This window comes from Crocodylus porosus, unplaced genomic scaffold, assembly GCF_001723895.1.
Source record: "Crocodylus porosus isolate Cpor-Errol unplaced genomic scaffold, CroPor_comp1, whole genome shotgun sequence".
Classification (NCBI taxonomy): domain Eukaryota; kingdom Metazoa; phylum Chordata; order Crocodylia; family Crocodylidae; genus Crocodylus; species Crocodylus porosus.
In genome coordinates, this window is record NW_017728931.1 from 9,155,927 (window position 1) to 9,177,956 (window position 22,030).

Sequence of the window (22,030 nt, forward strand, 5' to 3'; positions counted from 1 at the left end):
AAATTCACACACATTCAACCACATGCATATATGAAGCAAACATGGAGCCACCTGTTACAGCTCTGTTGAACTCAACAGAGCTGTTCAGATCTGGCCCATTGTTTCAAGGTGTAATTTGACTGCCAGGATACTGCCAAGCCCCTGACAGATGCTAAAGTCACAGATTTCCATTGCACAAACTATCATTACTAAAAGTAGAACAAAAGAGAACCCCAATTCAGAATATGAAGTAAATCAAAAATGTTTTGTTTATCCTCCTTACCAAGAGAAATCTCAGTTTCATCTTTGGATTATGAGTCTTAATTCTTTGTACTACTATAGCCATATTTTCACCCCTAATACTACTGTATATTGATTCCTATTTTTATTTCCTACACTATATTTTTCTTGCAATTGCTATTTCCTATATTTCTGCTAATTTTCATTAAGTTTTATATATCTGCAATCACCAAATAACTACCAAGCTGAGAGTTCTTTAGAAACAAGACAACAGAAGAAGAGAAGCTGTCATATTAAGTTGTTTTTTAAATCATAAAGACAGAAATTTCTTTCCCACTGTGGCTAAAGAGAGTGCCAGTAAAAAAGGAACTGATCCAGGTCTAATGTGCATAGAGTAAGCAAGAAAAAAAGCTGAACAGAGGGTCTATATATCATTCACATTGATTTAGCCTTACATTATTTCGATTGACAGATAAAACAGCTGCAGAATATTGGATCAATCATAAAGTGGAATGACAGTTTTTATCGATTTCATAGTTTTGCCCTGTCCTTCCTAACCAGTCACTCACTGAGAGACGTATTGTTCCATTGGATTCTCTGACCATACTGGGAACGAATCGGCCAGTTGCTGGGAAAGATTTTCTTTGATAGGCCAGCCCCACGCCTTAAAGAAAGGAGCCAAATTCTTCTTCACCTGCTGAGAGAATATTTCTGCCCACAGATTCATCTTCGAGACCTTGTCTCTTGGGATATAAGGCATTTCTTGATACTTAGAAAAGATTTCCATGAAGGTCTCCCATCCAAAGGCCTCTTGAAGCTGAGGATCAGGAAAATAAAAACATCCTTTAAAATGCAATCCCCTTCCTTGGCATTTTAGAACATGCTTAAACTGTACAACTGTTCCACTGCTGTGTGACACATCTTCACTCAGGACCTCTTTTCTTTTTGCAAGCATGGCTAACAAATTTTAGGGACAGTCATAAAAATTAGAATAATCTCTTAACACTACCAAACTACTTAGCAAACCCTGTGCTAAATAACCTCTATATGTATTCTATTTACTTTTAACAATCATATGAAAATACAAATAAAGACTATTATATTTATTGAGCTCTTTTCATCCAATGTGCTAGAAGATCACTTGCCATCCATATGTGCACATACATCCTCTGGTGTTCACATACCACCCATACGTGCACACATAGAGAAATCTTTTTTGCCATCACTAAAGTGCAGTTGAACACTGCAGCTGTGCTTTAGGGCAGGAAAAGATATAGAATATGGTTTACTATTTTAACTGGAGGGGAAATAAGCTGAATGCAGCTACGAGAACTGGAATTTGGCAGAGACAATGACAAGTGACATACTCTTACAAAAACAGCCATGGTACATCTAGATCCAAGCTGCTGGACTTCTCATGGGCCAGATCACAGGACTATGGGTGGTGGCAGTGGCATTAATACTGACTGCTCCAGAACCCAGGGAGTTAATGCCACTGCCATTCACACCTCCTTTTCCCTTGCCACTGATCTGAGTTGCCAGGGGCAACTAAAAACCCCAGTTTCAGAAGTACTTAAAGAGCAGTGAAGTGGAGGAAACAGGCAAGTGGTGATAATTCCTTGGGCTCCATAGTCACACCAAAAGAGCGGGGATTAATGCCATCACTGCAGGAGCTCCAGCAGCCATGGCAGTAAGCCCCATAGGCTGAACTGAGCCCATGAATGTGCGTGGCCTAGTCCACAGAAAGCCCTGAATCCAAATGACCCACCTCTGGGGGCCAGATCCAGCCCACAAGCCAGATGTCTGATGCACCTGATCTAGATTGTGATTTTAAAACTTTCTGGTTTTGTGCATAATAGTTCATTATTGTATGTCTGAACATAGATGTAAATCAGGTGGTTTTGTTTGTAAATGCTATATTATGTACCCACAAATCAATCATGGGTACAGCTGCATGGATCACTTCACTAGCAAAATGTGGAAGTCAAGTTGAGATCTTTTCTTTTTTAACACCCACACCCACACACAAGCCCAAGTAGTCCATTAGTGGTCCATAGTGGTCAGGGCTGTGGTTTGACATCTTATCTAAAACAGAACCCCACAGTACTGTCCTACAAGCAAAACTGTCTGCCTGCAACCTCCTGCTGAATTCTGCTCTCCAGGCACACAGACTAAGCAATGCGGTGATATCGTAGACAGAGGGGCTATTGCTTGGAGGTTAGTATTCATCAGAAGAAGAGATAAAACAGTTGTGTAGTAAGAGATGATGGAATGAGAAGAGAAAGGTATATCTTCAAATGACCCACTCTCAGTCCCCTGTGCATGCTAGTTATGCAGTTAATTCAGGTGCGTGTTACCTGCAGGTAGGTCTCCAGAGCAGTGAATAAATTCCAGCCCTGCAGCTGTGCTCCGTTGTGAATGTAATTTTGAATCCTCTTTTCTCTGTTCTCTGGTTTTAATGCCTCATGGGCCTTATCTCTTGGGATCCCCAGCACAGTCTCATGCACATAGACAGACCAGAGATTGCAGGTGGCTTCAGTTGTGTGAGGGGGAAACTCCCATCCCTCCCGCTGCTGGTTGTGGCCTAGCTCATGTATGAGTCCCCAAAAGCCCTTGGTTTTCATGGACTGCACATCTGTCATGTCTGTCACTGACTCCAAATGCACCATGACTGGGTAGCCAGCATGCATCCAACCTAAAGGGAAGGAAGCACATAAATACTGAGAGACTATCCCCCTCAAGACACCTGTTGGGTCCTACTTTCTAAAGAGGACTTAGACAATGAATTGTCTTATATCTGTAATTGTTTTCTAAGCTACAAAAAGTAGTACTCTGCTGACACAAAACGCATAGCCTTCCTTCCTGCCTGTGTAACGCCAAGGTCACATTATCCATTGGGCCACCTGTCCCTCAGCTGAATTCCTCATCCCAACAGCAATATTCACAGCAACTAGCCTTGGCTCCATTATTCCCACCCTTACACTCCACATCCAAGTTACTTGTCATCCTACATGAGCCAGTCAGCCTCTCTCACAAAAGCTGCTGTATTTTATCCCACAGTCACCTGCATTTTGTCCCACAGTCACCTGCGGGTGATGTAAGCCCTATAGAGGAAAATCTTATTCACAGAAACAGGTCTTACTCATGTGACCCATCTCCCCAAGGCCATGAGACTGTTCAGGAGAACAACCATTTGCAGGATCTGATTATAATATTAATACACCATGGAACCTAGTAAGCCCAGAGAAAGGTAACATGTTATGAATATAATTTTACTTGCCAGCAGATATTTGGACATCTGCCACAATCCTCTCCGGCCTTGGAAACGTGGCTGGTATGGCTGCCAGCTCAGCCACAGCTTTCATGCTCAGGTCCCAAATGGAGAGCAGAGTTTCCGGGTTTTGTATCTGGCGCACACTGTCAGCAGGCACTGTCAGGATGACATTGTCCACAGCCAGCTCAGCCCAGGGAGCAGGGTAAAGGCGGATGGTTTCCTGCCAGTCAGAAGTGCTGGTTTCCCCTAGTTCAACATTACAGACAAGTAATAACTGACTTAATAAACTGCTTTGCATTGAAATATAGAAAATGCCACCACCCTAACCTTACCAGTAAAGCTCAGTAAATTTGAAGCTCATGTAGATACAGGAGTTTGTTTTTTTGGGCAGGGGAGGTTCAGAGGGTGGGTGTTGATCACACTAACTGCTAGACTTGGGGGAAGCGTATAGTGACCTGTCTTGGTGACTGTTCATGACCAATGACTCTATGGATGTTGTCAGAGTTTGAGCAAAAGATTGTTCAACCCAGAAACATTTTTAGTGCATTCAAATGAAGTGGTTTAGAATTTGTTGAGGAGACAGCAGTTAGACTAACTAGCTGGACTCAAAGCCAGGAACACAACACCTTCTGCAGTAAGTTCATGAGAAAGTCCTTAGAATAAATGACTGTACCATGGGTACCAAGATGTATCTCATATAAGCAGTCAGTGTAAGATGTCAGGAAAACACAGTCAAGTCCATGAACAAGGAAATATTCCTTTACTCTCTTTGTCTCAAGATAGGGGCAGCAGCCACTTACCGAGCTTGAAGAAAGGAGCCTGCACAGCACCTTCTATTGTGACAGATATCTGACCAAGTGTGCACTTCCTTGGCACTAAGACATATATGAGGCCACCCCACAGAGTTGAGACCTTCATTCTTTCTGTCTCAACTTTAAATATCTTTATCACCACCGGAGGACGCTTTAGCTCATTGGTGTTGCTGAGGTCATCAGAGTGACAGCCAATTTGCACCTAGAGGAGGAATTAGGAGTCAGCTGATGGCAGCAGAGAGCTAACACATTTTGAACAGTTGCTCTGAATATATATACCCCCAGCTGTTATAGATAACACACTTCAACTCCAGAAGGACAGACTATACATTGTATAAAACCTCAGATGGGCATCAACCCTTTGGACTGCCTCAGAGGAGGGTGACAGGAATTCAAGGACAAAATTAAGCCAAGTGCCTAAGCAGACTATCCTAATTAAGTTAGCAGACTTCTCCTTCCATGGCACTGCTATGGGAGGGGGGACTTTCCCATTTAAACTATTTCCAGTGTGACTAGGACCCTAGCAACTTACACCAGTTTTAGCCAGCCATGCCCACTCACTAACAGCCGCACTGCTGCAGATGGGCAAAGCCGCTGTTTATATCAACCAGTCTTACCTTGGGCTTGAAATTGGGATGAAATTGCACCACTGCAATAACTGCAGAGTCTACCCATTGCTGGCTAAGAGCACGGAAATCTCTGGTGAAGACAAGAGCTAGGTTGGCACCCAATTCAAGGATCAGATAACACTCCAGTCCTTCTGTTGCTGTCTTCTTAAAAGGAGAAATAATCCTACCGCATTATAGCATTATGTGTATGGCTAGATGCATTGTGGGACTCGCACATTTCCCTCAAGAATTGACTACAGACCAATGTCAGAGGTAGGGCTTTAGATTATATGAAATCCAAAGTTATTCCAGAGTGGTACTTCCTGTGACCTTATGGCAAAGTCAAATAACTCAAGAAGGAAAAAGAGAATAAGGGGAGGCAGAAAATGGGAAAAGATGTTTCAAATGAAAAATTGGAAGGGGAAAGATAAAATGTCTACCTGGAAGTGGCATCCAGCTGTTAAAATATTTTCTGTGCATAGAGGCACTGGGGTTGCTTTGAAAAAAGAAGCTTCAAGGGGAGGAAACAGTCACAGACAAAAAGTCAGATCAACTAGAGCAGAGGCTTAAATCATAGATGATGTGGCAAGCCTGAACACCATGGGTGCGTCCACGAAATACTAAATGCACACTAGACTAATTCTACTACACATTAACATGTCATGGCAAGAGCTGTGCTAATACGCTAATGTGCAATAGTATTAGTCTACTGCACATTGGCAACACTTAAGAGGCATGCATCAGCACTACTGCGCAGTAGTGCCAGTTACTGCACATCGATTTAAACTTAATGTGCAATAACTACAGTGCATTAATGAATGTATAGACACGCCCAGTAAGGGTATAACTGTGAAGGAAAGAGGAATGAGAGTAATCTGAGGAAATGAGGATTTTTATAGCGCCAAGGCAGGAAGAATTGTTCATGTGTCTAGCCCAAGAAAAAGCAAAGCAAACTTTGAGGAAATGAGAAATACTCTTCTGGCTGTAATGAGGAGCCGGCAATGGCTACCTTCAGGTTGGCTGTGATGGCAAAAGCAGGAAATACCAAAGTGGCTGTTTCTCCTGGTGGGATATAAAAGCCAGTGCTTCTCCATGCTTCTGGACCTGTAAGAAGTCACAGCAGATGAACCAGTTTCAAAGCATATGATGCTAAGTCACATGACGGTTATAGTTAAGGCTGAGCAGCAGTTTCTATTCTAATTCCCTAATTTCATATGTGCTTGTTTTTCTGACATTTTCACCCTTAGGGCTGAGACACTCTAGCTTGGACTGTGGCTGAAGACATGTTTTTCTTTTTTCTTAGAGTCTTTGATCAAAATCCCTCCAGTTGCTTTTAGGTTATGGAAGAGTGAAAAGTAATATCATGGACCTTCAAATGCTGCCCTCAGCAACATCTGTGCAGCCCTTTTGCCTCCAGTGTGTTGCTGTAGTTGCAACACTTTGATTAGAACTTGAGCAGCAAATCTGTCAGTGATCCATGTGTCAGAAAAAAATACGGGCCTTTCAGAATGGATACATGATTTTGGGTGCCCAAGTTGAGACACCATCAAAAGACTTAAATTTTCTCAGGAAGGTATCCATTAAGCCAAGCAAAGTACACAGCTCCATCCAGTATGACAGTGGTGGTCAATTTTCTTGGCAAGCATGCCACAAATTCAGTTAAAAGTATGAGATAACACCACTCTAATAAGCAGCCACCACCACTATGCAGTGTCATCAGATCCCATTGCTACCTGAATGTGCCAACATTACACTTGGCAAAACCTGCCTCCATGGCGTCTGCAGGGCCAAAACCTTGAGCCAGCACTGACCTGCTGGCCAGTCCCTAAGTACCATTCTAATCTCTGACTCCTTTCCAACTGCTGCCCCAACCTGCATTACCAGCACCAGGTATAACTTGGCATTTGGGGTTTATAGGCCAAAAACACCTGCTGCCTGAGCCATTTGTGTCACACATGCCATGGGTTGGCCACCATTGCAGTAGGATCTGCAGCAGCAATGTGCTGAATTATAAAAAAGTAAAGAACAAAAACCCAGAATTAAAACAGAAAATGCCTCCTACCTTCATTGCTTCCATTAAGCTGAATAGTTACAGGAGGGGACACAGGCATTGCTGGAAGATTTTGACTTGGAACATGCACTAGCGACTTGAATTCAGGGTGGTCATTGTAGACCACTGTAGCTAAGCTTATTAAAACTGCTTCCACGGAGTTGCTTTTGATGGGGTTTTCTTTGCTGACATCAGGAAGGCTCGTAGCAGTGATTAGCTCGGCCAGCAACTTGTGAATGGAGGAGACAGATGGATTATCCTGAGCTGAGATCCTCAGAAATGCTGTCGAATCTTGCAGTAGTTTCTTCAGCCATAAAGAATATGGTGGTATTAGAGCCTGTTTTTTCTGAAGGTGTTGCTGAAACCAGAAGAGTGCCTGGCGGAAGTGGTAATAGGAGGAAATGTTTTCAGGTTGGACAGCTGAGTATTTTGATGTCATGACATATTTCCCCAGGATCCCAAGCCCAAACTTGTGCAGGATTTTGTTGCCAGGATACCCAACCATAGTATCTTCATGAGAATTCCTGCTAGCCCAGACCCAGGCCTGTCCGCCAATCAGCAGGCCACCACCTTCTGCGACAAACTCATGGATCTTCTCCGCCTCTCTAGCACTGTAGGCTGTGCAGCAGTACACGCTCAAGTTGTCTGTAAGGTCTGTTAGCTTGCATGGGATTGTCTTCCGATTTAGTGCAGCAAAAAGCTCCTGAAGGTCATCTCCAATGCCAACTAGGCCCCCCTTTCCTGCATCTAGCCAATAAATGGCATTCAGGATAAAAGTCCTCATTTCTGGGAGCTTCATATAACTTTCATGAGGGATTACCACAACGCGACCCCAGCCATAGAAAGCAGCTGCAAGTAATGACTGGTGGGAGTCACTGTCAAATCCAATAGGAAATGCTAAAGACCCATGCACCAGGAGAGGCGAGGGGACACTGCTGCTTCTGATGTCAAACTCAACCACTCCATTCAGAAGAGCCTCCAAGTCTTTTTTAACATTTAATCCATGTCTTGAAAATGAAGAGAAACAATTAACACCGAGAACATTACATAAAGGATCAAAGTAGTACTTAGCCACATACTACCATATTTTCTCATCAACAACTCACACCTTTTCCCAAAAGACAGCCGCTGGAAATTGGAATGTGCATGATATGTAGGAAATATGGTAAGAGCAGTTTCCACCATTTCTGGGGCAAATGTGAAAGTAAAATCTACCCCCAGTTCACAGGAAGCAGAACAATGAGCAGGCTCAGCTCTCTAGCTGCTGCACCAGTCACTTATTATAACAAAAGATTTTTTTTTCTTTATTTTGCCTTCTAAAACAAGGTACATGTCTTATTCTCAGGCATACTGTATGCTTGTATCCAAGAAAATACTGTACTTTCTGCAGCAGTATAACTAACTTCTAGATCTCATCATTTCATGATACTTACTTGTTTATCGGCATGGCTTTTGCCAGAGCCTGTATTGGTGCAGCACCAGGACCCAGGAGGTGAACACCACCATTCCTTGCCCCCACTCCCCACCAAACTCCTTGCCTGCCACTGAATTCAGTGGCAAGGAAAAAGGTGGAGAAAGCAGTGGTGGCATTCACACCTGGCTTCCAGACCTGTGCTAATGCAACAGCTCTGGCAGAAGCCACACTGATAAGTCAATATGCTCAGACCACACAGCTGAAGTGGTGTGCAACCACACTTACATAGATCTGTTCTTGGCTATATTTAAGTTACAAGGGCTATTAACCCTCATCAGGATTAGAGTTGCAGGGGTTTCTGAGGTGTTTGTATCTTCAAAGGCACAAGTTCAAGGCTTGCACTGGACTTGTGCTGAAGACTGATGCCAGTGAACTGAGCTGTATGTAGATGGGTATGTTGCCATTCAAGCTGGAGAGTCAAAGGCAGGTGGATGTGATGCTAGCCACAACACTCCTTTGAGTACTTGAAGCTGCTAACCCTAAAGACTGCTAGGCTTGGGGCATACTTTAATTAACTCTCACAGTTTCTGCAGCTATAATATTGCTACCTGTTCTTTCAGTCAAGCATCTTCCATCAGCTATCATTTACTCCAAGTAAAGCTTTACTCTCAAAAGCAGCTACAAAAATACCACTTTTTACTCTGCAGATCTGCACCTTAAGTATATACAGAGCCAGATTTCTTTAATGGTAATACCTCTTGCAGCCCTACCAAACCAAACACTCTAAGAAAGCAGAAATAAAATCAATTTCCCTTTGTGCAAGATCCAAGTTGCTAGTTACCATGTGCTCCAAGGGAAAGGTGAACTTCTGCCTTTGTTCATTTTGTGCCTCCTGCCCCTGTGAAGACCATTTGGGTGTCATTGAGGGCAGAATTTGGCCATGGGATCTTTCCTATTGGCCTCCATGTGTGAGAAGAAAAAAGCCCAGCTCAGCTCTCAAGTCTCGGGCTGATTTTGTGAGACTTGTCTTTCCCCCTGTAAACTGAGCAGGCTGGCTCTGGAATCATGAGGGTGTGATAGAGGGTGTTAGTACAAAGTTACCTTCCAGAGAAGGACTGCACTGCATGGCAAGCAAAGAGTGTAGTTTTCTTGCTCCCTTCTCCATCTGCACTTTCCCTTCCTTGATTTTGTGCTGTAGTTGGTCCCAAAAGAATAAATGTGGGTAAAATGATTAAAGATACTTACTGGGTGATCAGAGAAGTCTTCGGCATTTCTTGGAACACTGAGAAAGTCCCACGTTCTCCCATATTGCCTGTGAAGTACACGCCAGCCACACTGGTCACCCGGTTCCCAGGGAATTTGAAGAGCACCTTGTCCACACCATGTTGAGAAGCCCAGTGCCAGGCCTGGCCTCCGATGAGCAGGCCCCCACCTCTCTTCACAAACGGTACCAGAGCCTGTGCCTGGGTGTAGTCATAGGCATCTGTACAGTACACCCCGATGGAGTCACTGAGCTCCACTCCAGGCTGTACTTTGGTGCCAGCCTGGAGCAGCAGTTCAGAGAGGGAATCCAAACTGTTATGGACACCAATCAGCACTTCTGGGGAGGATCTGAGCCAATTCACAGCATTTTGAAGGAACTGAGAAAACCTGGAATTCCCTAGGTATCCCTCATGAGAGATGACGACCAGCCGCCCCTTTCCATACTGGGACGCTGCAATCAGCACTTTCCCATTGTCACTCACCACAACTGGGAAAGCTTTATCTCCAGTGATCAGCAGCTCACAGGGCTGACAATCTTCAGTGAAGTTGAATGAATCAATACCTTTCACCAGTGAGTTATAGGCAGCTTTGAAATCCATTTGAAAGATCACCGTTTACTGAGGGTACTGGAAAAGAAAGAGATTCTGGACATTTTAACCTAAAAGCCATAATTTAAACATCTCATTAATATCTCCTGTCCTCCAAACATTAATGATCTTACCAAAGTTGCTGTTCAACAGTTGCAAGAAATGCCCACGATTGTGAATGAGGGCAATGTGCACTTACATATATAGATATGCAGATAGCCACAAACGGATTTAGAAAAGAATGATAAGAATGGGGATCCTTTCAATTGGCTTTCAATCATAAAAGACAATATCCCTGCTGATTTGTCACTGAATGTGTGACAAAAGGCCTAATCCCAATGAAATCTTCCCTTATTTCTCTGCCTACCACTGTTCAAATACTAATAAAGCTGATTTATTGCCCCAACATGTCCAGAATGGCAAGAGAAAAATTATAAGCATTTTAAATTAAATATTGGGCAATTTCTAATGCTTTATAACCCTCAGATTGTAAAGCCTGCTCCTGTGTGGTTTCAGATCCCCAGTTCTAAATAGGAACATTCTGACCTAAGTGCTTCATGGAGGCAAAAGCTTTCCGGGTTTCAAGGGTTTATGAATTCTTCTCTGGCACCACACAGGCAACTAGGGTACATGTCAAAGTACACCCAAAGTAAGGAAAGTGCCATGCTCCCATGCAATGCATGTCCATTATATAATTCTACCCATTTCAACAGCTTCATACTTCAGCAGCACGCTGGGTTCATGGACACAAGGGTCTTATGTAGCCTTCCTTGCTGCTAGCTCCTGCACTGGTCATTGAGCTTTGCCATGGTTGCTTTACACTTGTGTCTGCTGAGCCTACCAGTGATTCTCAACCTTTTTAGATTTGAGGAACCCCTAGATAGACTCACAGCACTCCTCAGAAACTGTCAGCTCTAACTTTTCACTCTTTTTTTGACTACAGAAAAATAATGGAGCATTTTTTTCTGTTGCAAAGAACTCAGAAAGACCGCAGCGATGGATTTCTATTTGAAACTTCTGGGTTTATCTTACAGATCATATTTGCAAATTTAAGAGTGCTAACATTATGTGGCATCCCACAGCACCTTTGAAAAGATCTCAAGGCGCTCCTGGGTACCTTGGCAGCTTGATTGATAATCACTGGTCTACACTAACAGAATCGCAAAGGATCAGGTCCTACCTCCCTGGTACTGAGCTCACAGTCTGAGTGAATTTGAGGGGAGCAATTGTAAATAAGTGTTCCTTCAGTATCGGTAACGGGCAGTGTTTGGCCTTGAAAGAGATGCCTGCTGTGGATAACAAAGAAGTTAGAACTATAATTTTTCTCAGAAATCAGCTGAAATTGTCATCTACAGTAGACATTTTGTCACACTTCTGTTTTTTTAATCTAGCAGCTCATTTAATTTAATGGAAATTCAGGGGACTGTGGAAAACGGTTATTTTGTAAATCCTTAAGTAGTGCTCAGATACTATAGTAATGGGGACAAACAAGTACCTCCCTAGCTAGATTTTTAATAGCAAACTTTTCATCTGTAAATCACCAGTTCAAATCCAGATCACATTAACAGTGGGAATTATTCTTATCTGATATTCATTACAATCCTTGTAAAAGTCAGAGTTGATTGAAGTCCTCTCCCCAGTGGGTGAAGGATCTACTTTGTAGAAACAGCCACCACAGGTATCTGTTTTCTGGCAGTGCCAGCAAATAGTCTTAGGGCACATCTACACGACACCCAATGATGATGTTGTTACTGTGCAGTACTTTTGGAAGTACTAGTGTACATCACAGTAGCCACCTGTACTGTGCTGTACATGCAGCGCACAGTTATTTTTAGCTGCTACTTCACTGTGGTGGTATGTTAAAATGGGAGAGTGCACCGCTATAGCAAAGTAGCTGCCAGTGATGTGTAGACACGTGGTCACTACGTCACCGTAGCATGTCACTATAGCAACTTAGTGCAATGTGTAGATGCGCCCATACAGCCACAGAGTTACAGAGAAGCTGGGCTGGAAGGGACCTCCAGAAGTCATCTAGTCCAACCCCCTGCCTGAAGCAGGATCATCCCTATCCAAACCATCCCATACAACCATAATCTAAACTCTACATAAGACTACACTCAATCCTGACACAACATAAACCTAACACCCTAACCTGCCACAGGTTAAGCCGGGGAACCACAGCAGCCTGTGTCCTGCTTCTCTAAAATGTTGATTCAATATGTGCTCAAAAGGTCCTGGATAGAAAGGCACACCCCCTGCTAGACAGAAAGGCAAAAACCCCCAGAGTCCATACCAATTCCTTCCTGACCTCAGATATGGTGATTGGTCTGACCTTGTGTGGAGGAGCAAGACCCTCTAGCCAAGAAACTCTGGCTTTGCTCCTAACCGGAGAATCAACACACCGCAGTTGAAGTCCTCAGCCTTAGCTGTAGCCAACACCCAGTGCCTCTGGGAAGGCTTAAAAAAATAAAGACTAGAAAGTGCCACTGGACCTGGCCTCCCCTCTCATTGAGAACTGGTCCTTTGAGAACATGGTGGGAAATGAGAGGAAACAGGTGGCCAGGCTAGTAGATACAATCCTAGCTTTGGCCTCGGCATGTGGAAAGATATCATATTTGAAGCCTTTCAAAGGATGAGACAGACAGATGTACACATCCTTTGAAACACACCAAGAACTGCACTCATTATGTCTGTCCACAAGCTCAGAAGCTGTGGGTACAGTAATAAATTCTCCCAGTGACACTGGGTAGAGGATGTTCATTCCCCATCTCTGCTTCCTCTCCTACACCTTTTGCCTCTCTTGCCTAGTTAGACTGGGGGCTGTCTAACTTCTGAGCAGTTGGGGGCTGCATTCCACAACTGGCACAGGCCCCAGGCTGCACAGAGCACAGGTCACACACCAGACAAGCTCCTTGCTGTGTGGGCAGTACAAGGTCCCCCTGCCCTCACTGTTTGCCCTCCCCCCATCCTGCTATCTCCCCCAGCCCAATTCCTGCTACCTGGGTAGGGCAAGCCCCACCCGCATTCCCCTGCCACATGGGCAGCAGGCTTACCAGGTCCCCTCCTGCCATGCTGCCCTGCCCAGAGACCCCAGCCCCTGCAACAACAAGAGCTTTGGGAGGAGTGGCAGCCCGGAAGGAGCCCATGGACTGCATGTTAGCCCCTTACAAGTCAGGTGTGACCTGTGGGCTGCCAGTTAGACAACCTAATTCAGCCTGTAAATCTTTTTGGATGGTACCATTGACAACTGTGTGCATGTGCAGCACCTAGCACAAAAGGGTCATGACCTCAGTGAGACCCTACAGAGCAAGTGCAGTCATCATCATCCAACCCTGCCCATGTTGTAGCTGTTGAGTGAATGAATAGAAGGTGGTGCTTCACAGAATTCTCATTTTAGCTTCCGCGAGCAGTAGGTTACTTATTATTATGATTTTATTTAAATAGGAAAAAAAGGTCAAGGTCACCTTTTTCTGACTTGTACCACAAAATGCACACCCTCCATGAAATGTCAAACCAATGGAATATGAATCACAGTACAACAAGACCAGCTAATCCCTTGTTAAAGTCAGAAATACATTTTTAATTTTTTTTCCTGTTTGCTTTTCTTCGGTCAACCTAAGAAGAACTACTGTGTGGGGACTTTTTTGTTCTAAAGCAGTGGTTCTCAATCTTTTTATACTCAAGACAACCCTTGTTACTCACAGTGTGCCCTTTATTAGATTCAAGGCTCCCCTCAGAAAATGCTGGCTCTTAGTTTTCTCTCATTTTTTGAAAGAGCAATTCTTCTGTTGCAAAAAAAGACCACATCAAAATGTTTTTGACACTATTGACTCCTACTTGATGTCTCTAGTTTAGTGTTGTGAATTATGTTTGCATGCCTAACAGTGCTAACATTGTATGGTATACCAGAGCAGGCTTGAAAGGATCTCAAGGCACCCCGGGTGCTGTGGCAGCTGGGTTGAGAATTACTGTTCTAAAGACACAATAGGCTGAAAATGCAGGGAGAAGATCATGTATCAACCTACACTGCAGGTTAATCCTCCATTCCACCAAAACAAGTCACATCTCTGTAATATCATAAGGTACAGAACAGGTGATGCCCTTGTTCCTGCAACTGGATAGTATGAGTCTTTCAGTACAACTAGCAATAGTAAGCTGAAAGGTGCTTCAAGTTAAGAAGCATGGAAAAAGCCCCGGATACAAATAAGTGAATGGTGTGTCCTATCCAAGGGGAGATGGGGAGGCATGGATTTCAGCTGGTATTTGGCCTGAAGTGCAAAATTATCTTTAAGCAGACAAGGTTCTTTGGGTGAATCTGATATATTTTATTTACCCAACTTGAATTCTTTGCAACAGAGGAATTGCTCTATTACTGGTAGTTTTTTGTAGTAAAAAAAGAGTGAACATTAAGAGCTGGCATTTTCCAAGTGGTGCCTTGACTCTAAGAAGGATGAGAACCATTGATCTACCAGAACTACTTGCTCAGGTTAGTGTAGTCATCTTAGTACAGTACTAATGGGATAATTAGCCAATGTGGTAAAGGGCTGCATACTGCTTCCGATAGAGTTAGTTAGCAATCAGCACAGCTAACTATCCCACATGGAGCAACACAGGATGACAACAGGATGATGTGTGCTGCCACAGGAATGTCTGGTGAAGGAAGGCAAATCAAGGACAAAATTACCATCCTATGGGCATTTGGCAACACTGGGACGTGACCCTGAAATTTGGATCTTTCCTAAAAACTTCGGGTTGTTCACATTAACTGGTAGCTAATGTCTTGCAGCTGCCATGTATACCTACAAGCATTTGATATTGCTTTAGTAGTTTTCTGGATCACCCTGGAGTTTGACCAGTGTGCCCTCCTCTGCTCTTGGGTTGTGCTGACCTGATGTCAACCCACTGTTGGAAATGTAAGCATGCAGCTATGGTTTGTCCTCTTCTGTTCCAGCTTGTGGGAATTTCTCATTCCAATAGTCACACTGCTGATGGCCAGTTATGGGCATCAGTGCCTCAAGCTTGGCCTCAGGCCGTGGCCCAGGGTTTCATTGTCCTCCGAAGAGAAAAGGCACCCACACAGGCTCATCTGAATTCTAATCACAGGTGCTCACAAACATCTCAGCAGTTACCTAACCAAATAAAAGAGGTGGGGGGCATGACTGGGACCTAGTCCAGTGCTGCCAGTCTGCTACAGTGTAAAAGACTATAATAGGTGCCCTGGGAGACATCACAGGGTGCTACTTCCAGGAGCTGAACCATGTATTTGGGAAGGATACCCTCACTGGCCTGCTTCTTTCCTTGAAGACCCCAAAGATGACCAAGACAACAAACAGGAGGACAGTGACACAGATCCTTTCTATCTCATTGCCCAGGGTGATCCAGAGGTAGATAAAGCCTTGAGGACTGAATTGCTGACTGCATCAGAGTCAGATTACTCCAAGCCAACTGCATTGGGAGGGAGAGACAAACAGTGAAGGATAGAGAATAGAAAACAGAAACTAAGTGTTCATGCAGACTGATTTTATCAACACCCTCCATTTTAGCCAGCATGAATGGTTTTGCAGCAATCCCAAAAGAGCAAACAAATATTACAGAAATGAGAGACAGTATAAGGCGTGCTAAAGGATTTAATCCATCATAAGCAGGGAAGACTAAGCAAATGAGTCCTTCCTCTGGAACAGGGTTTCATTGGCACCCTCAATTTTTGGGCAACATGAATTGGTGTGAAGAAGAAGTTCCCAAATTATGACGCAGACACTTCAAAACAGAAAGAGATTTTAAAGGCACTGGAAGGAATTAAACCTTTTTGTGCTACTGAAGAATTCTATGTATTGTGCAGGGCAATCCCCGGGTGTTACAAAAGTAAACTTAAGCCAAGGGAACTGCTCTAAATTAGTAATACGATGACCTGGAAGTGCAGGACTGCACTTCCTCAACATTGCCCACACATCTGGTTCCTTTCCATTCCTACATGCATTTGGCAGTGCCTTGTTTTCCTGGGTCCCCATTCCTGAACAGAGGCCTATTCTTTTTGTACCTCACCCAGGGTAATGTCCTCCGAAATATACCCACACTGCAGGTGGGCACATGCCATTAGTAGCTTGTCTCTCCTGTTGGGAAATCTGGTTACCTGTCAGGGGGATCCCATTCTGCTGGAAGCCCGCTCCTCTAGATACACAGATCAGCACAGAATGCACTATTCACTCTAATGTGAACTTTAAATTCCAAAACCTGGGTGCACATTTCAGTTCTTAGCCTTGTATTTTATTTGTAATGTCATAATATCTTTTTGTTTTGAATAGTTCTTATGGCTTCAATGTGTGAAATCAATTTATTCATTGCTGTTTCTTAAATATGCAATTAGTATGACCACATATAATGTACTATGATGTTGAATGTCATGTACTATAATGCTGTCATGTGAATTACACTGCCCAGGGGACTGGAGGAAGAAACTGTAGTGTGAACTGCAACTCCCATTAGCCTCCAAGGGACTGGAGGAATGAATTGCAATGTGCAGTACAACTCCCAGAAGGCAGCAGAAGGCAGGAAGAAGCAGAAAGAGCAGCACTGGAGCACAGGTGTCACAGCAGAGACATGTGGCCAAAGAATCAAAAGAAGTGGTGGAGCTAGGACTGCAAGCTGCTGCAGCAGCAAGGCTTAGGCATGGAGCCTAGGCAGATGACAATTAAACATTTTATGGGACCAGAGATGGGTTTGGAGCCCTCTAGAGTTGTGGGAGGGTTTAAGGTTCCCAAATGTATATGTATCATGCTGCTGGTGTTCTTGGGAGATTTCACCACAGCGTCACTGTTTATTTCCTGTTACCCAGATCCTAAGTGTATGTACCTTAATGTTAATATTAATGTTTATTTACCTGTATCTGTCCCCCTCTCCTTAGCCTGTTGGCTTGTGACCTCAATCCCTGACATCCCCTACATAAAAGTGGGAACTTCCTTTGCTGGGTCCCTGTGCCAATTCCTGGGGTTTCAGGGTTTAATATACATGCAAGTCTAAAACAACGTAAGAAAATTCTCATCACTACTGCACATTTGTTCATACCCTGCTACACTCCAAACATGCACAACCTCAGGGCTTTCCAAATGGTAGTCTGTGAAGGGTTAAGTGGCATCCCCTGTGTGACCACCGCTCCCTTCATCACTCTAGCTGTAAGAACAGCCAGAGTCTCTGCTGCTCCATGCCCCCCCCCCCCACCCAGCTTTCACTGCCTCTCCCTGCCCCAGAGCAGTGACGCAGGGGGAAGAGGAGCATCTGTGCAGCATGGGGGCCCATGGTTTGCCCAGGTGTGGTCTGTGAGCATGACACATACAGCCCCCCGCTGGTGCATCCCATGGGGCATTTGGTTCTCAACCACTTAGAAGTTGGACAGCCCTGCACTACCTCTAAGTAACGTCATTATTTCACACGACTAGTGAGTTTTGAAACTTTTGGGTATTTCTGATAGCTCATTCAAGTTTCAAACCCATACAGCTGAGCAGGGATAACAACATTCTGGTAGATTCAAAGTTTGGGACCTGATGTCATGGTCCTTAAAGACACAATTTTGGAAATTTCCAAAAGGCAGCACTGGCAGATTTTATTCTTGAATATTGTTGTCTATATTTACTTTTTGGGAAAGCTGGCTACCCAAGTTGGGGAAATGCTCAACATCCTCCAATGATTGCTCTGTAATTGAAATCTGTGGAAGAGCAGCTGGTTGGTTTTGGGGTGGGTTGGTAAAGTACTAGGCTAGTATCAAATAATTATCTATTATGTTGAAATTTAATTAAATTACTTAATGCAGCCTAATATGGTTATTTTCTTATTTAGAAAGTGTGGATCTAATAGAAGCATCATACAACAAGACAGAGAACAGAGACCATAGTTTATAGCCACAGTACAATAGAATACAGCCCTATCTACAAGCACCTGTCTAGTCCTTTTTGCAGTTTTTCTGAAATCCTGTTAAGTAAGTATCAAAGGCAATTCCACTAGCATGCTGTTTGCTTCCCATGCAAGTTACTTAATAGACAACTTCCCCTTATCCAGACCTCAGTGAGGTCAAGGAAATCTGTTCTACTGATATCAAGGATATTGGATCAGATATTCAGTGCTTTCTTATTTATCCACTAACCCACTCCTTGTTTTGTGTATAATCCTTCTATTAAAAAAGAAAAAAAATCTACTTCAAAACATTTATATCCAAGTCTATTTGAATTTCTTTCAAGAGTAAGATTTCATGAGGCATTCTCAAATGCCTTCCTATGTTGATGTGCCCAAGACCTAGTACCTACACATCATTTGGTTGCTCACAGTCAGGAAGTGATGTCTCAAATACATCACAACAACAAATTTGCTGATGCCCCTTTTGAGAGTAACAGTCAATCGCTGGTGCTTTTCCACAATTGATACTTTTGATTGTGGATTATAAAGGAAGGTACATTGATGTGAGCACAGTGGGTGCCATGCCATCTTCTAGATGATCAAATAATGAATCTTAGGGTCACCAAATTCATAAACACATCAGTATCTGGATTGAATACTGGTAGTTAGTAGTGACACACAGGGTTGGTCCAAGGGTAATTGGTACCTTAGGCGAACTGTGTACCTCAGCGCCCCCACTACTTCCAATATAAAGGAAAATAAGAAGTCTAGAATGAACTTTTACATGTACTTATTTGATATTCAAAATGAACAATAAAACAATAAAAACATTTTTTAATTGATTGTTTCACACTTATAATTGTGTTAGGGTTAATGAAAACAGCCAGCCAGGGTAGTTATTTAGAATGATGTTCCTGTTATTTTGTTCTGCATATAATTTTGGTGCCCCATAAATTTTGGCACCCTAAGTGACTGCCTAATTCACCTAATGGTTGGACCGGCCCTGGTGGCACAGTAAACAAATCACTACATCAAACAGTGCAGTTCTGATTTAAATACCACTTTATTATGATTAGGGTGAGGTGCAACAGTCCCCAACTTCCAAATTGCTCCTAAAGAGAGCTGTAAACATCATTTCATACACTATTATCTTGTTCGATGCCACATGTACAATTGAAACAATATCAATTAACGATTTATTGATCCTTGAGAGGGTTAGGGATCTTTCCAATGTCCTGCTCTTTTTTTTCTATGAGTTTTTGTAATTAATTTAGTGTAGAGGAAAAAATAGTTTTCCTCGAAATATAGGTGTAGGAGAATACCCTTCTTCCCAGGAATATCTTATGTAATTCACCATAATTATTCATACAAACATCTGCCTAGACTGTGACCTCTGCAATTGTGTTCCTTCCCTCCTGTAGATGTTGGTCCCCCACATCCTAGAAAAAAATTATTGGGGTTGTCATTTTCAGTGAATTCTACATTGATTGAGGTAGGGATGATGAGACTTCAGGATTAACTGGGCAGCTTGTCCCATACATCTTTGAAATAGAATTAACCACTGCAATGGACTCAGATTGGTTTGTCTTTCTCTCCTTTTGCCTTAAAGTAAATGGGAAAGTCCTGGGAAAGAAAAATAATTTAATTTGTCCAGGTGTCATCCATTTTACCTTAAAAGTGGACATGAAGACTGACCTTGTTCTTTAATTAAAAAGTTGAGCTTGAGAAATCAAAACCTTATGCAAAGCTATTAAGTTCACAGGCCTTTCTTTTTGTCTTGCTTTTGTCAGACTGCAGCATGGAGATTCAAGTATGGATGTAGTGGTTCATCAGAAAGTTTTAAAGAATAACTGGAAACCCATTTAGAAGTAATATAAAATAGAAGTTAGTTTATCAACAGCTTGTTGGGTCCACAGGTTTTAGGGACAACACATCAGAAATCTTCCAGGGGTGTTTTCTGCAAAACAAACTATTTATCTTGATCTGCAAAATTACGGCAATTAGCTTTCTGATTGAGAATGTCTACATACTGTGACACATTTAGTTGAAAGGTCAAAAGTTTTTACTAAACTGGCTCCCCAGTCAATGGTTTTACACCAGCCACACAAATGTAATGTATGCGCTCCTTAAGTCTGTTAAGAGTAGTTACAAATACATTATTGCAACAAAATTCAGACAATGGTGTAAAGTCTGTAAATGAATTTAGTGTAATGAGCGCTGAGTACCCGGCCCAGGCATGGTCTGTTCCTTTAGCATTTATAGTTTCAGTCCTGAAAGAGTATTTAACTCTGTTGGAACCTCAGAAGTAGAAACGTAGCAATACTCACACCTGATGCAAAACAAGATATCCCCATACTGATGATAACATACAGAATGAGAGTGTTTTCCCCAGGGAAGTTTTACCCAAATTTAGGCACATTAAGCATAACTTTAAATTAAATGTCAGTGATTGAAAATGTTTGGTACTTGGTTCTTCTTCAGATTCAAATCTGATTTACTATTTGAGATAGAATTGAGCAAATTGGAACCCTTTTTGAGGATAAAAAGGGAAATTTAGCTCACTCCTAAGGTTCCATGGAGTACAACTCTCCAATTTAGCAATACATGGCATCTGGTAGTACTTATTTAACAAAAATAGTCAATAAACATAATCTTAGCATTCTCAACTTTTTGAAAGGTGATTTCACTGGATCTTTATTTTCGTTGCAGTTTCTTTTCCAGATCTCTGTAAAATTAAACTTGAGCTTATAACATATGAAGTTACTTTGAGTAGTGACTAATTCTTGCACCTTGACAATTTTACTTTTCAATTATTTGCAAACAATATACAAAATATCCAGGTTGTCTTTGGGTTTTTAACACTTCTTATAGAAGAGTCTTTAATTCAGTACATATTACACTCCAGATCTCCTTAGATTCTGGAAGTTGTGGAGGGAGTATAATCCCAACTTTTCTCTCTGCTACATAAAATTTAACATATATTTCAAGAGCAGAAATGCTCAGCCATTCACAGGGCATACCCTTAGGACTGTATTTCATTATGGGGATCTTTGGGGCTTTTGATAGAGAGCATCCCCTTAATCCTGCCTCTGGAATATTATTTTATTGTTAGGTCCCTTTAATTATTTTCATAGTAAAACTCCTAACTTATTAAAGACTAAAAATTGCAGACAAAAATATATATTCAACAAAAAATATTAATTTAACCTTTTAAATAAAAGGAAATTCTGTTAGCTAGTATAGGATTTAGTTTCAGACCAAAACTGGTATTCAAAGTTGTTTTTTTTCTGCTTCTCCATAGAGAGACAGAAAGAAATGGGGAAGGGGAAGCCCTAAAGAAAACAAACGGATGTTAATATCTATGAATAAATATACCCCTTAATTTCCAAACGTTTAAAGGTACACTAATCTTAATTCAGTTTTCCTGTTGTTGTTAAACACAAGGAACTCAAAAGTAATAAAGATCCCATCTTCTTAATTTCTCACTGAGCCCACTTGATTTTTCTATAAAGGGAAAAAGATCTCAGTTTTGCTGAGAATAGGACTAGCAGTCTCCTGCCTGGATCACCATATCTGTTGACCCCTAGAGTAGATTTGAAAAAGTCTGAGGGTTAATTTTGTCAGGCCCTATTCGCTTGCAAAATTAGTCCTTCGATGAAGTGAATTTATGAGTAAGTTTTATTAGAATTTCCAATTATGAATAAGCTAGCAAATAAAAAATAGCAAAATACATATCTAGATATACCTTTATGAACCAAGCAGAAGTAAGCAGTCTTACAACTTGGAATCTCTACATCTTAAAATCTTATGAATTATTAACAATTAACCAGCTTGTTAGAGAGATCTTATCCAAATTTAGAGCCTGAGTCCCTTTTTATCACCATTCACAAACAAAGACTTAAAACATTACTTGATAGAA

General features: G+C 42.3%; 1 protein-coding gene across 1 annotated transcript; it reads right to left on the bottom strand.

Moving 5' to 3' along the window:
- Positions 1–597: 597 nt before the first annotated feature.
- On the bottom strand, positions 598–10,239 carry LOC109315899 (TRPM8 channel-associated factor homolog). The gene is made up of 7 exons (XM_019543860.1): positions 9,623–10,239; positions 6,976–7,970; positions 5,923–6,017; positions 4,294–4,507; positions 3,500–3,739; positions 2,577–2,914; positions 598–1,036 (listed from the first exon to the last, which is right to left on the bottom strand). Exons 1-7 carry the CDS (start codon positions 10,237–10,239, stop codon positions 785–787), a joined length of 2,751 nt encoding a protein of 916 aa, XP_019399405.1. The 3' UTR covers positions 598–784.
- Between the last annotated feature and the right edge of the window lie 11,791 nt (positions 10,240–22,030).

What these genes read in the sequence shown, in the direction of transcription:
- LOC109315899 (XM_019543860.1), bottom strand. Translation starts at nt 10,239, where the DNA reads ATGGATTTCAAAGCTGCCTATAACTCACTGGTGAAAGGTATTGATTCA. An exon ending in AAGACTTCTCTGATCACCCA is followed by an intron (nt 7,971 to 9,622) that starts GTAAGTATCTTT and finishes TTCATTTTCAAG; the next exon opens with ACATGGATTAAATGTTAAAA. An exon ending in GGCTCCTTTCTTCAAGCTCG is followed by an intron (nt 3,740 to 4,293) that starts GTAAGTGGCTGC and finishes ATGTTGAACTAG; the next exon opens with GGGAAACCAGCACTTCTGAC.